At 45.2% G+C, this 12,030-nt stretch overlaps 1 protein-coding gene and 1 long non-coding RNA gene across 4 annotated transcripts in view; one reads left to right on the top strand and one right to left on the bottom strand.

Annotated features, from left to right (window-relative positions):
* Kdm4a (lysine demethylase 4A) overlaps window positions 1-10,913 on the top strand; it is a 49,050-nt gene extending 38,137 nt beyond the window's left edge. For 2 of the 3 annotated variants that reach the window (XM_004871888.4, XM_004871889.3), the window contains exons 17-22: window positions 905-1,013; window positions 1,327-1,512; window positions 4,799-4,969; window positions 8,882-9,001; window positions 9,376-9,468; window positions 9,591-10,913. In XM_004871888.4, coding sequence (XP_004871945.1) covers window positions 905-1,013; window positions 1,327-1,512; window positions 4,799-4,969; window positions 8,882-9,001; window positions 9,376-9,468; window positions 9,591-9,731 — 820 coding nt within the window. In that variant the 3' untranslated portion in view covers window positions 9,732-10,913. The remainder of the gene's footprint in view (window positions 1-904; window positions 1,014-1,326; window positions 1,513-4,798; window positions 4,970-8,881; window positions 9,002-9,375; window positions 9,469-9,590) is intronic. The other variant, XM_004871890.4, reaches the window with a different exon arrangement.
* Window positions 7,571-12,019, bottom strand: LOC110347109 (uncharacterized). The gene is made up of 2 exons (XR_002391503.2): window positions 10,881-12,019; window positions 7,571-9,821 (listed from the first exon to the last, which is right to left on the bottom strand). It is a non-coding gene; the product is annotated as an uncharacterized LOC110347109 (long non-coding RNA).
* Window positions 12,020-12,030: the final 11 nt, after the last annotated feature.

Below are 12,030 nucleotides of genomic sequence, written 5' to 3'. Positions count from 1 at the left end.
CATTGCTTTTTTTTTGGGTACTGGGTATCAAACTCTGGTCCTTGCACTTGCGAGGCAGGCGGCAGTCACCATTCCCTTTTAGTCCCTGTCCTATCCTCCAGGGCCACACAGGACATGACAGTCCCATCAGTTCTGCTGACTGCCTCCATGTAGCCCCCAGCATTATCTGTTGTAGGTCTTCATGTGTCCTGACTTACTTTTTATTTTTCAGAGGGCTGGGGATTGAACCCAGGGCCTTGTACATGCTAGGTACATGCTCTAGCACTGAGCTACACCCCTTCTGATATTAAGAGCTTAACGTGGCCTGATATTAAGAACTTTCACAGCTTGATTTTTCTTATACCTTGATGCGTGTAATCTCAAAATGCCCAGAACTTACTTTAATCTTCTATGGGTATCCATTGGGCAGACCTCTCAAAAGAAAGTGGGGCTTGGGTCAGATCCTGAAGTCGGAGTCTGCCTTGGATAAAGGGGGCAGAAAGACGATCATTTCAGCCAGGGGATGAGGTTTGGGCAGCACCTAGGGAACACTGTGATGACTAGCTGACTGGGGTGTGGTGGAATTGTTTTCAGAAAGTGCCTGGGTCCTGTGGTAAGAGAGCCCTGTGTCACATTCTCTGGTTTATTCTCACCTCTGAAACCTACCACATTCAAGTTGTGGCCTGACTTACTTTGCCACAGATTTGAGGGAGTAGACTAAGAAGTATGACCCTATCTTAACCTAGAGCAGTGTGATAGTGTGGTGACATTTCTGGCTTTCACCTTCCTGGGTCCCGGGAACTTGATGGAGGAAGTTAGTGGCCATAGTGCGTGAAGAAGGAAACATTGTTGGCAGGCCTGTACTAGAAAGGAGGCCATAGGGTCTTGGGCCCAGAGGTGACATGAGGCCTTTGCCTTTCGCCAGGTGGGTCCACGTTTCATGTGCTGTGGCAATTCTGGAAGCAAGATTTGTCAACATTGCTGAAAGAAGTCCAGTGGATGTGAGCAAAATCCCCTTGCCCCGCTTCAAACTGGTAAGGAAGAAGAGATGGGCTTGTAGACTATCTAATTATCCTGTTTACGGGTCTCTGGGTGGAGGAGAACAGTGCATTTCTGCTTGGCCCTGGTTTTTGTTCAGGTTTTGGTTCTTACCTTACAGTCAGAGTACTTACTGAGGAGACCCACGATCAGATGTGAGATTAGAATAGACTGCATGCCTTCGTGTTTTATTTAGGGGAGGATTGGCTCTTATTTACTTGTCTCTGTGCATTTGGGAAGTGTATCAAAAAAAAGAGGCTGGACAGTCTTTCCTGGAATCATTCATTGGCTTTCTTCCCCTGTGTGCAGAAATGTGTCTTCTGTAAGAAGCGGAGGAAAAGAAATGCTGGCTGCTGTGTGCAGTGTTCCCATGGTCGGTGCCCAACTGCCTTCCACGTGAGCTGTGCCCAGGCTGCTGGGGTGATGATGCAGCCAGATGACTGGCCTTTTGTCGTCTTCATTACCTGCTTTCGGCACAGGATTCCCAATTTGGAGGTGAGGGAGGGTGCCATTCTGGAATCCTCTTGACAAAGTGAAGGATCCTTTTCTCTGCATGCTGTCCATTTATCATGCCAGCACATATTTCCTCAAGCATTTTGCTTGGTGGAGATGCTAATGAGTAAGTCATTAAGAGGGGACCCCTAACTATCTCTACTTCCTGCTTCAGATTTCATAATCTAGGGGCAACAAAATGCTTCTGGTTGATTCCTGTGGATTATCTTTATTTGGTTGCCTTTCCAGCAGGATAAACTCCTTGAAGTGAGGGCCCATATCTTTTTCTTTTTGGCAGTACTGGGGATTGAACCTGGGGCCTTTGCACTGAGCTACCTCCCAGCCTATTTTTCATTTTGACATAGGGTCTTGGTAAGTTGCCCAGGCTGGGTGAACTTGTGATCTTGCTTCAGCATCCCAGATTGCTGGTATTACAGGTGTGTGCCACCATGCCTGGCTGAGGGCCTATATCTTACTATCCTACATGTTCTTTTTGGTACCAGGGATCGAACTCAGGACCTTGTGCTTGAGAGGCAGGCGCCGGAACCACTGAGCTAAATCCCCGGCCCTCCTACATATTCTTTTTATTTCAACCAGTGTCAGGGACATAGTAGAAGTTTTGTGCATATTGAGAACTACTGGAGTGAACCACTGAGCTAAATCCCCGGCCCTCCTACATATTCTTTTTATTTCAACCAGTGTCAGGGACATAGTAGAAGTTTTGTACATATTGAGAACTACTAGAGTGAACTGGCAGTTTACTATTAACTGATATTCACTAGGGCTTTTTAAAGTTCTCTGAATGGTGAAATGCAGAGAGATGCATGGAATGCTACCTAGTGGAGTTAGGAAGGAGTCTGGGTAGAAGTTGGCATTTGAAGTGGTTCTTGACAATAAGAAGGAATTGTAAGCAGGAAAGCATTCAGGGCTTCAGAAGCAAGGATCAGAGCTTGAAAAAATGAACATACAAGACTGGTTCTGGAATTGTGGGAGGGGATAATAATTGAGAGGAGAGCGGCACTGGATAATGAAGGCCCTTGGACTGCCACACTTCCGAGTTTTTTGAGACCTTTTTCAATATTAAGATTTTGAAGTGTGTATGTGTTCACATGCATGTGTTACCAGGGATTGAACCCAGTCCCCTGAGCCTGCTAGGCAACTACTCTGCCACTGAGCTACATCCCTAGTCCTTCTTAAAATTGTTATTTTGGGACAGGATCTGGCTACGTTGTCCAGGTTGGCCTTCAACTTACATTCCTGCCTCAGCCTTCTAAGCATCAAGAATTATAGGTGTGTATTGCCACATCTGGCTTGAACTATATTTCTTGTTTTTGAGACAAGGTTTCACTATGTAGTTCAGGCTGGGCTTGAACTCACTAGGTAGCTGAGGCTGGCCTTGAACTCGTGGCAGTCCTCCTGCTTCACCCTTCTAAGTGCTGGGATTTCACAGGTGTGCCACCATGCCTGGCATTTATTTATTTATTTAGGTGATGGTTGTACTGGGGTACTGGGGATGGAACCCAGGGCCTTTGTACTGAGCTACATACTCACTCCCTTCTATTTTTTGAGATAAGGTCTTGCTAAGGTGCCCAGCTGGATTTGAACCTGAGATCCTCCTGCTTCAGTCTCTCAGAGTGTTGGGATTACAGGTGTGTGCCACCATGTCCAGCTGAACTATATTACAGTGACTCCGGCGGTGGCTCTAGGAGATGATTCAGAAATCAGAATTTGAGGCAAGGAAATCATTTAATTTAGTCTAGGAGAGAGTGAGGTTTGAAATGGGAATACTTAGGTGAATCCCTGAGGTGTGTTGCTCCCTGAGTACCCCAAACTGGGAAGCCCCAGGGAGGCAGTCAGGTTAGGAGACACACTGCGGGGGAGGCTCCACCGTTGAGTTACAGGCTAATTGAAGAGACTTTCCACAGTGTGGTGAGTATAATAATCAAAGAAGAACATGGTAGGTAGCCAGTCCAGAGGAGGGAATTTTACACTCTGCTGTTGAGATCACAGAACGGTCCTCATTAGTTACCTGGATTTTCCTTTTTCATGAAGGTGTTTTATGATCATGAGAGGTGGTCATCAGACGTATGGGTAGGACCTTAGGAAGGTAGAGAAATGGTCATTGTGGAAATGAAGCTCTGGAGGAATAAAAGTCTAAGGTACCATCAAGTCCCAGCTCTGGTAGGAAAATTGGAGCTTAGTAGTGGAACAGGATTGCTGTTTTATGATTATCATCAGTATTAGGCATGCTTTATTTGGTAGCTGTAATCTGCTCATGCTGAGAGGAAACTGGGCTATTGCTGAATATTTCTTTGAGTAATTTACTGTTCAAATGTTTTTTAAGCATCTGCTATGTGCCAAGCAATTTTAGATGCTAGGAATTTACCAGTGGACCAGACAAGAAAGTCCTTGCCCTCATACAGTGTATGTGAGGTGCATATGCTACAGTTAAAAGATACACAGGAAGCTAGTAATAGTGTATCAAAGAGTGAGAACTGGTGATTAAAAGGAGTGGAAGAGTGGCTAGTGAGGAGTGTTGTCAGTGATAGATGTTGGGATGTGAGGAAAACAGGTTGCAAATAACTGAGGAATGCCTTCTCAGGTGGAGGAACAGCAGTGCAAAGGCCCTGGGGTAGGAACTGATGTGGCACATATGCTGAGAGCTGTGAGGTGGCCGGTTTGGCTGGAGTAGAGTGCATGGGCAGGTTGTTGGGAGTTGGGTGGCCAGGAGCCTACCACATGGTGCCATTTGCATCATGGACTAGTTCAGAATGTATAAGCTGAGGGAAGGACACCAGAGATATCAGGGCTTTTATAATGGGGAGTAGGTTTCTGTATATAGGTGAGGACATCTATCAAACTTCAGTTTTTGTGGCCTTGCCCTGAGGGTAGGGCTAGTGTTCTGCTCAATGCACAGCATTGCCTCAGGCACAAGGGCTCTGGTCTTGAGTCTACTCAGATGTTCTGATATGTAGCTAAGCCATGTGCCTTAGGAGGTACTATTTGGTTGGTTTTGGGAAAGTCACAAGGCTACGTACGTTTTAGGAGAAGGACCAGTTCTGGGCTAGGAGCTCTGGGGAGCTAAATTTATGTAGGAGAATAATAATACAACTCTGGCTGGGATGTGGGTATGTGGAAAGAAATGATTCAACTCCTGTCTCCTCTCTCCTTGTTATTTTTCCACTCCTATGCTTGTCTTCTTTTGATGAAAGGGGAACTCATTGATTTTGGTCCATTTGCCAGGCCCTGAGCTCAATGTGTGAGTAACCCAAGCCTCTGTTTCTTTCAGCGTGCCAAGGGGGCCTTGCAGAGTATCACCGCAGGCCAGAAGGTCATTAGCAAGCATAAGAACGGGCGCTTCTACCAGTGTGAAGTAGTCAGGCTCACCACCGAGACCTTCTATGAAGTCAACTTTGATGATGGCTCCTTCAGTGACAATCTGTATCCTGAGGACATAGTGGTAATGTCTGCAAGCAGCTTCTCTGGCAGTTTGGGACTGAGGAGTTTCTAGGTCTATCTGGGAGCATGACTGTGGGCTGCTTGCCTTTATTAATAGGTCCTATGGGTCCTTTAGTCTTCCCCAAACAGAAAGAAGTATTCATACTAGTCCTTCCTTGCAAGGAAAATTGTGTACTACTAGGATGCCCTGCTGCCCCTAGTTCATGGGAATCAGTGTTTTCTGCAGTTCTTTGAACAACACATAAATTATGGTCAGCCCTCAAGGCAGCTAAAGGAGTAGAAAAGCCCAGGCTTTGATATCAAATTGTACTCGTTTCACTGCTTAGAAGCTGTATGATTTTTGGAGAATTACCCAACTCTTTTTTTTTCTGCCATGCCATCTTGTAGATGTAGAGTCTGCTCTTGGCTATTTACAATTGAGGGCTTTGGTACTAAGCATACCACCCCACCCCACCCCACCCCAGTGTGCATATATCATCATCAGCTAAGATAGTAGAGGCACTGCCTGGGACTTAGATTTTTCCTGCTCCTACCCCATCTTTTCATGTGCTTGACTGAGCAGCAAGATAGAAGTCAGCCATTTCTTCCTTTAATAAATTGAATATTTCTCCTGTTTATATCAAAACTTAATTGTTGAAAGGATGTTGATTAGTTCAAGGTAGGCTTATGTCATCTTAAAGATAATAGTATCCATGGTAGTCATACAGCTAGGATTTATTAAGCTCCTACGGTATGCCAGCTATTGTGCTAGTGTTTTATGTCAAATATCCCTTTCCCTTCTTATACCAGCTCTTAGAAGTATATGGGTATTATTTTTAACAAAGAATAGTGATCCCAGGACTCCCTTTTCTAAAAGTTACTTGGGTAACCTGAGGTAGGCAGATTTTGTTTGAGGCCAAGACTTTGTCTCAAAACAACAAAGTTACTGAGGACTCCAAAGAGCTTGTGTTTTTATGGGTTATGTCCATCAATATTTATTCTACTAGAAATTTTAAAAGATTTTTATTTTTTTAAAATTATTTTTATTTTTATTTATTTATTTATTTTTTTGGTACCAGGGATTGAACTCGGGTACTTGTGCAGCAGGCGGCGAAACCACTGAGCTAAATCTCTGGCCCTAAAAGATTAATTTTTAAATGAAAATTAGTTTTTCCAATACAAAAATGAGTGAAAAGCGGCCATTTTCCCCCAGTTTTGCAAGTCTGTATGTCACTTCTTTATATATGTTGTGATACATTGTTTTGGTTGAAGTACAGGAAGAAAATTCAGCCTTACGTAGCTATGTAGTTGGAAAGAGGAACATTTTTGAGAATATCCTTTCAGATAACTAAATTCTTCTCTGATACTTTACTAGGACTCAACTACTGGCAGGATTTTTGTTTTGTTTTGCTTTTTATTTATCTGTAGTACTAGGGACGGAAGCCAGGACCTTGCACATGCTAGACAAGTGCTCTACCATTGAGCTATATATCCTCAACGCTTTTCGAAAAATTTTTATTTTGAGACAAAGCCTCACCAAGTTGCCCAGGCTAGCCCTTAATTTGCCAATCCTCCTGCTTCAGCTTCCTGAGTAGCTAGGATTATAGATGAGTGTGGCTGTGCCCAGCTGGTGACAGTTTTTAAGTTAGGTGCAATGTGGAACCTGATAGTAGTAGGTCAATGAACTCGTCATATTCTTTTAAAATCTGGTCTGTCTTGCACTTAGCTTGGCTCTTTCACACATATCTGATTCTATAATACCATTCACTGATCATTTGGAAGTTATTGATGTACCTGAAGATGGAGATTCTCCAAATGTTGTTAAATTTTTTTTTTTGTACAGGGGATCGAACTCTGGTCCTTGCGCTTGTGCAGCAGGCGGTGAAACCACTGAGCTAAATCCCTGGCCCCAAAGTTGTTAAATTTTATATAAATATCAAAAACTCACATTCATTAGTGTCACTCATCTCAAGGAATTCTAAATTCCGGGAAACTTAAGCTCACAGCAATGATGCCATTGTTTTGAAATTCTGATTTTTCCCTGAAAGCCTGAATTTTATTGGCAATAGATAGATAGTATCTGTTGTTTTCCTCGAAGTGACAGACTCACTTCATTCATTTTCCAGAAGATACTTGCCAAATGCCCAAGTCTGTCAGTCTTTTTTTTTTTTTAAACTTGTGTTTTATTTTCCATCAACCTCATTTCCATTTTTTCCCCCCAGATAATCTGGTGTTCCATGAAAAACTGCAGCTAGCAGCTAGTCTCTGGGCGTGGTGGTGCATGCCTGTAATCCCAGTACTGGGGAGGATGGAGGCAGGAGGATGGCTGCAAGTTCAAGGCCAGCCTGAACTACATAGTGAGACCCTGTTTTAAAAAAACAAAACAGAAGCTAGTGCAGCTCACAACACACACAATTATATAAGTGGGTTTCTTTTCCTCCTTCCTTCTTATTTTCTTTCTTGCTTTTGCAGTGCTGGGTATCAAAGACAGGGCCTTGTGCTTGCTAGGCAAGCACTCTACCACTGAGTCACACTCCAGCCCCCACACAGGTGGTTTTCCTCCCAGACAGCCATCATACTACCATACACAGCCTAAAGTGTCCTGTACACAAGCATTCAAGCCTTTCACAAAACAAAATTGTTACTGCTTTATTCAAGGAATATCTTTTTTTTGGTACCGGGGATCAAACTCGGGTCCTTGCGCTTGCGCAGCACGTGGCGAAACCACTGAGCTAAATCCCCGGCCCTTCAAGGAATATTTTTAATATGAAACCAAGTCTTTTCTTTTTCTTAAATTTTGCATGCAGAATGGTGAAGGATGCAATAATGACTGGTAGAACTTGAGGCCACTGACTGAATTATACACATGACCAGTAATTCACAGATTTTGTGCCATCACTGCCAATGCCAATGTGAGAAAGGCCAGTGTCTTAATGTTAGGAAATCAGTCATGACCCTCACATGTTCCTTGCAAGTGTCTCAGAAGCCCCTCAGAGGTTTGTAGACCACTCTTTGAGAAGTGCTGTTCTGGGAGGTAAAATTGAATTGCAGAGAATGTAAGTGATTTATCAAACATCATGTTTGGTTAGTCAAAGTTTCTACCTCAGTTTTTGATTACCTGCTCATAAATGAATTAGCAATATAGTATAGAACTGCTTTTCCTCAGGAAATGAACTGGCAAGACAGGACAGAACTTTTTCTGGTTTTTCACACAGTATGGTGTCTATCAGAGCAGTTTTGGACATCTACAACCTTTCAGACTTGCTGTCCCCATTTCTGTAATGTATACTTTTTAGGCCATCTTCTCCCAGGTCTGTCTTTTCTTTCAACCACCATAACTGTGTACCAAGCCTTAAGCTGGGATACAGTAAACATTCATCTTAAGATAGTCTTTTCTAGAAGGAGTAAAGGTCCTCATGTATTGTGCCAAGATCCCTGATAGGTAATCCTGTCCTTTCTTTTCATATCTTGCTTGTATTTTAAAAACATCTTTCTTAAATTTTAAGTATACTTCTATTGTTTCTTCATGAGAGCGCTCTGGAATATGAAGGACACGAGTAGATGTGAAGATTACTGATTTTGGCACCGGTCTTGTGCTTATTAAGTTTGTTAAATTCATTATAGCTGTTTTTTTTTTTTTTTGGTACCGGGTATTGAACTCAGGTCCTTGTGCTTGCGAGGCAGGCAGCGGCACCACTGAGCTAAATCCCTGGTCCATAGCTGTTCATTTTGTCACCTAGAAGTAGCAGGACAAGAGATACAGGGCAGACTATGACTTAGCAAGCGGGTTACATCTTTCACCCCAGAATAAGTGGCCTACTACAGTGTCAAAGCAGGAGTATCATCTATAGTGGCTCATTTTCCCCTGAGTAGATGTCTGTTACTATTGTGCTCAAGTGGACCTTCCTTTCATTTTACCTTCTTCTTTCTTCAGAGCCAGGACTGTCTCCAGTTGGGTCCTCCTGCTGAAGGGGAAGTGGTCCAAGTGAGATGGACAGATGGCCAAGTCTATGGAGCTAAATTTGTGGCTTCCCACCCCATCCAGATGTACCAGGTATGGGCGGGGGATTTAGCTCAGTGGTTTCGCTGCCTGCTGCGCAAGCGCAAGGACCTGAGTTTGATCCCCGGTACCAAAAAAAACCCCAACAAACTATGGTGAACAGATGTACCAGGTAGCCAAAGGTTCCTATTAGGGGTGTGGGGTACTTGATTTAGTGCTTCCTCTTGAGAGGTGAGTCTTTACTCTCAAGCGTACTGTGGGTCAGTAACAACCTTTTTAGAGCTAGAGGTCTGTTGCCATATCTAGTTCACTAGTGCAGCTTCAGACCTGGCAGTCCTTACGTTAGCTGTAGGAAACTGCCATTCTCATGGTGTGGACCAGGGAAACTCAAAAGTTCCCTAGCTAGAAGGCCTTTGTTTCATTGGCAGGTGGAATTTGAGGATGGCTCACAGCTTGTGGTTAAGAGAGATGATGTATATACGCTGGATGAAGAGCTTCCCAAGAGAGTCAAGTCTAGACTGGTGAGTATGTTTCCTGTGTGCCTTTGGTCCCAGGAACACAAGGGAACATGGCAGGGGTGTCTGTTTTCCCATTCGGATAGTTGGCTATAAAATGATGATTTGGCTTGCCTGTTCTTCTGCAGTCAGTAGCCTCAGATATGCGCTTCAACGAGATTTTCACGGAGAAAGAGGTTAAGCAAGAAAAGAAACGGCAGCGGGTCATCAACTCTAGATACCGGGAAGATTACATTGAACCTGCGCTGTACCGGGCCATCATGGAGTAGGTGCTTCCTGGGTCCAGAAGGTTCCCAGCCTTTGAGGCGAGAGCACTCTGGTGTTCCACAGCACAGCAGACACTCGGAACTCTGAAGTCTCTAAAAGTGAAGTTGTAAAAAGAAAAGAAATGAAATCACCAACCTATCACCTCCTTACCCCACCCTCTTCGCATTCTGCCCTAGTGAAAAAGACAAGCCATTTTGGGACATGTGGCAGCAGCTGCTGATCTCCCAGCTGAGGGGCTGAGCACTGGAATGCTGTGGCTGCACTGACCCAAGTCCAAAAAAGGGGTCAACTGTGCCAGCTGGGCGGGTGGCCCTGTTCCTGGCCTAGGACTTAGTTTCCTACCAATCAATCACCTGCACCCCTTAGGCAGAGGTGCTGGTGCTTTACCCAGTTCTTTTTGTATTTATGTGAGTGTGTGTGTGTTTGTGCGTGTGTGTGCCCGCGCGTGTGCGTGTGCATTTGGTCTGGACCAGCTTCTCCGAGCCCCTGGCCTTTACTTTCTTCCTTGCCTATGCAGGGCAAACAAAATGTGAAATTCTGTCCTCAGCTAAGCTGAGTAAAGGCCCCTGGGTGTTGGCTGGAGGTGGATGCAACATCTGTCTAGGCCTGGAATGGCCCCAAGAGAATGCTGGCAAAGCTGCAGTATTGAGATGCTAAGGGGTTGATGCCACCTCCTTGTCCTCCCTTGAAGGAGAACATAGGGGTAACACGGCTGTGTGCCCGCAACAAACATTCTAGGGACAGAGCTTCTGTGGCACAGTATTAGAGGGTGTGGGTGGGGAATACCCTCAAGGGAGGACTTTAATGATGGAAGCAGGCAGAGCCTGGTGGGTGAATCTGTCAACAAAATTGCAATGGAAGGGCTGGGAGGGTTAGGATGAATTGGGGCCACTGGAGGCCAAGGGCAATTATAGGTATGCCCTTGGTCTGGGGGTGGGAGGGAGCTGATTTGAGGGTGGAGGGTGGGCGAAGGGGGCAATACTGAGGGGGTTAAACAGTTTTTTGCTCCCCATGAATTTGTTTGCCTGGGCCCAGGATTGGAGGGGTCACAACTATACCCTATGTATACAAGAATCAGATTTATAATACTTCCCCATTTTTGTTACGTATGAACGCTATAAACCAAATTATTTTGAAAACTGGTGCATCACCTTGTCCTTAGCAATAAAATGTGTTGAGCAGAGGATTGGTTGTGTCTGCCCCAAGGAGCCGAAGTGGCCCAGGGTCAGGCTGGGGTGTTTCACAGTCATAGGCTCTGGAGCAGGGATGTGTATTTTAAGAATCAGGCAGGATCTGGGAAGCTGTTCCAAAGAGATTGGTCCCTTTCTTGTCAGGTTCTGTAACAGACAAAGTGCGGTGAGCAGTGGAAATTGGGGCTCTTCCTGCTTTATAGATGGCCAAGAGAAGGGAACGGGAAGACCAAACCACTGAATCATCTCAACACTTAGCTCTCATTTCTGCCCTATTTGATACACCTTTACTGAGCTGAGTTACATCTGTGTTACACACACATTGTGGGAATAATTTAAAGGGGTGTGGATTGGGTGATTGAAGACTAAGATGCTTATCCCCCCAGGAAGGCTGCTTTCTGTGTTGCCTGTATAGTTAGCAAGAAACCTGCCTGTTGGGTCCCTGAGGACTAAGCAGTCAAGCACAGGGGAGCCTCAGGATAAAGAGGGGCAGTGACTAGGTGTCGGGAGGGCACAGTAGAGGGCTCCAGCTGGCTCTGGGCAGCCAGATGCAGGAGAAGTTCGGTTAGCTCAGCTACTAGATGCTGTGTGTTCCTGTGGCTTGGGAGGTGACTGCTACTGGATACTGGGGGGGGCCGGGGGGTGTTGCGGGCTGGAGGATGCTGCTCTAAACTACTTCCTGGGGCCAAGGGAAGACGGTTGACCATTTTGCATTTCACTTAGGGAATCTAGGGGAGGCTGGGCCATGGTAGCAGGCAAACTTGGGTCCCAGGCTTCCCCACTGGTCTCACTGACCCCAGTGCTCTAGCTTTGCTGAAGAACCTACAGGGCTAGCTGTCTGATCTAATTCCAGCGGAGACCTTATTTTAAAAGCCAGCCATTTTTCTAAAAACGCTGCAGTTTTAATTTGTGCCAGCATAAAAACCTTAAGGAGACCCAAGCTCAAAGAATCTATGGGGCTTTCCCAGGCTCATAAAACGCTGTCGGACTGGGCGCAGGATCTTAAGTGTGCTGTAAGCATGCTGCTCTACTTCTGAGTCAACTGCCCAGCCCGGGCCTGGGAGTCCTCCCTAGGCAGTGCAGTCAGGTCCAGGCCTCAAGAGAACTTACC

This window comes from Heterocephalus glaber, unplaced genomic scaffold (genome assembly GCF_053883595.1).
Source record: "Heterocephalus glaber isolate CG9 unplaced genomic scaffold, H.glaber_assembly_v1.0 deba00001452, whole genome shotgun sequence".
Lineage (NCBI taxonomy): Eukaryota > Metazoa > Chordata > Mammalia > Rodentia > Bathyergidae > Heterocephalus > Heterocephalus glaber.
This window is presented reverse-complemented; position numbering and strand designations above follow the sequence as displayed.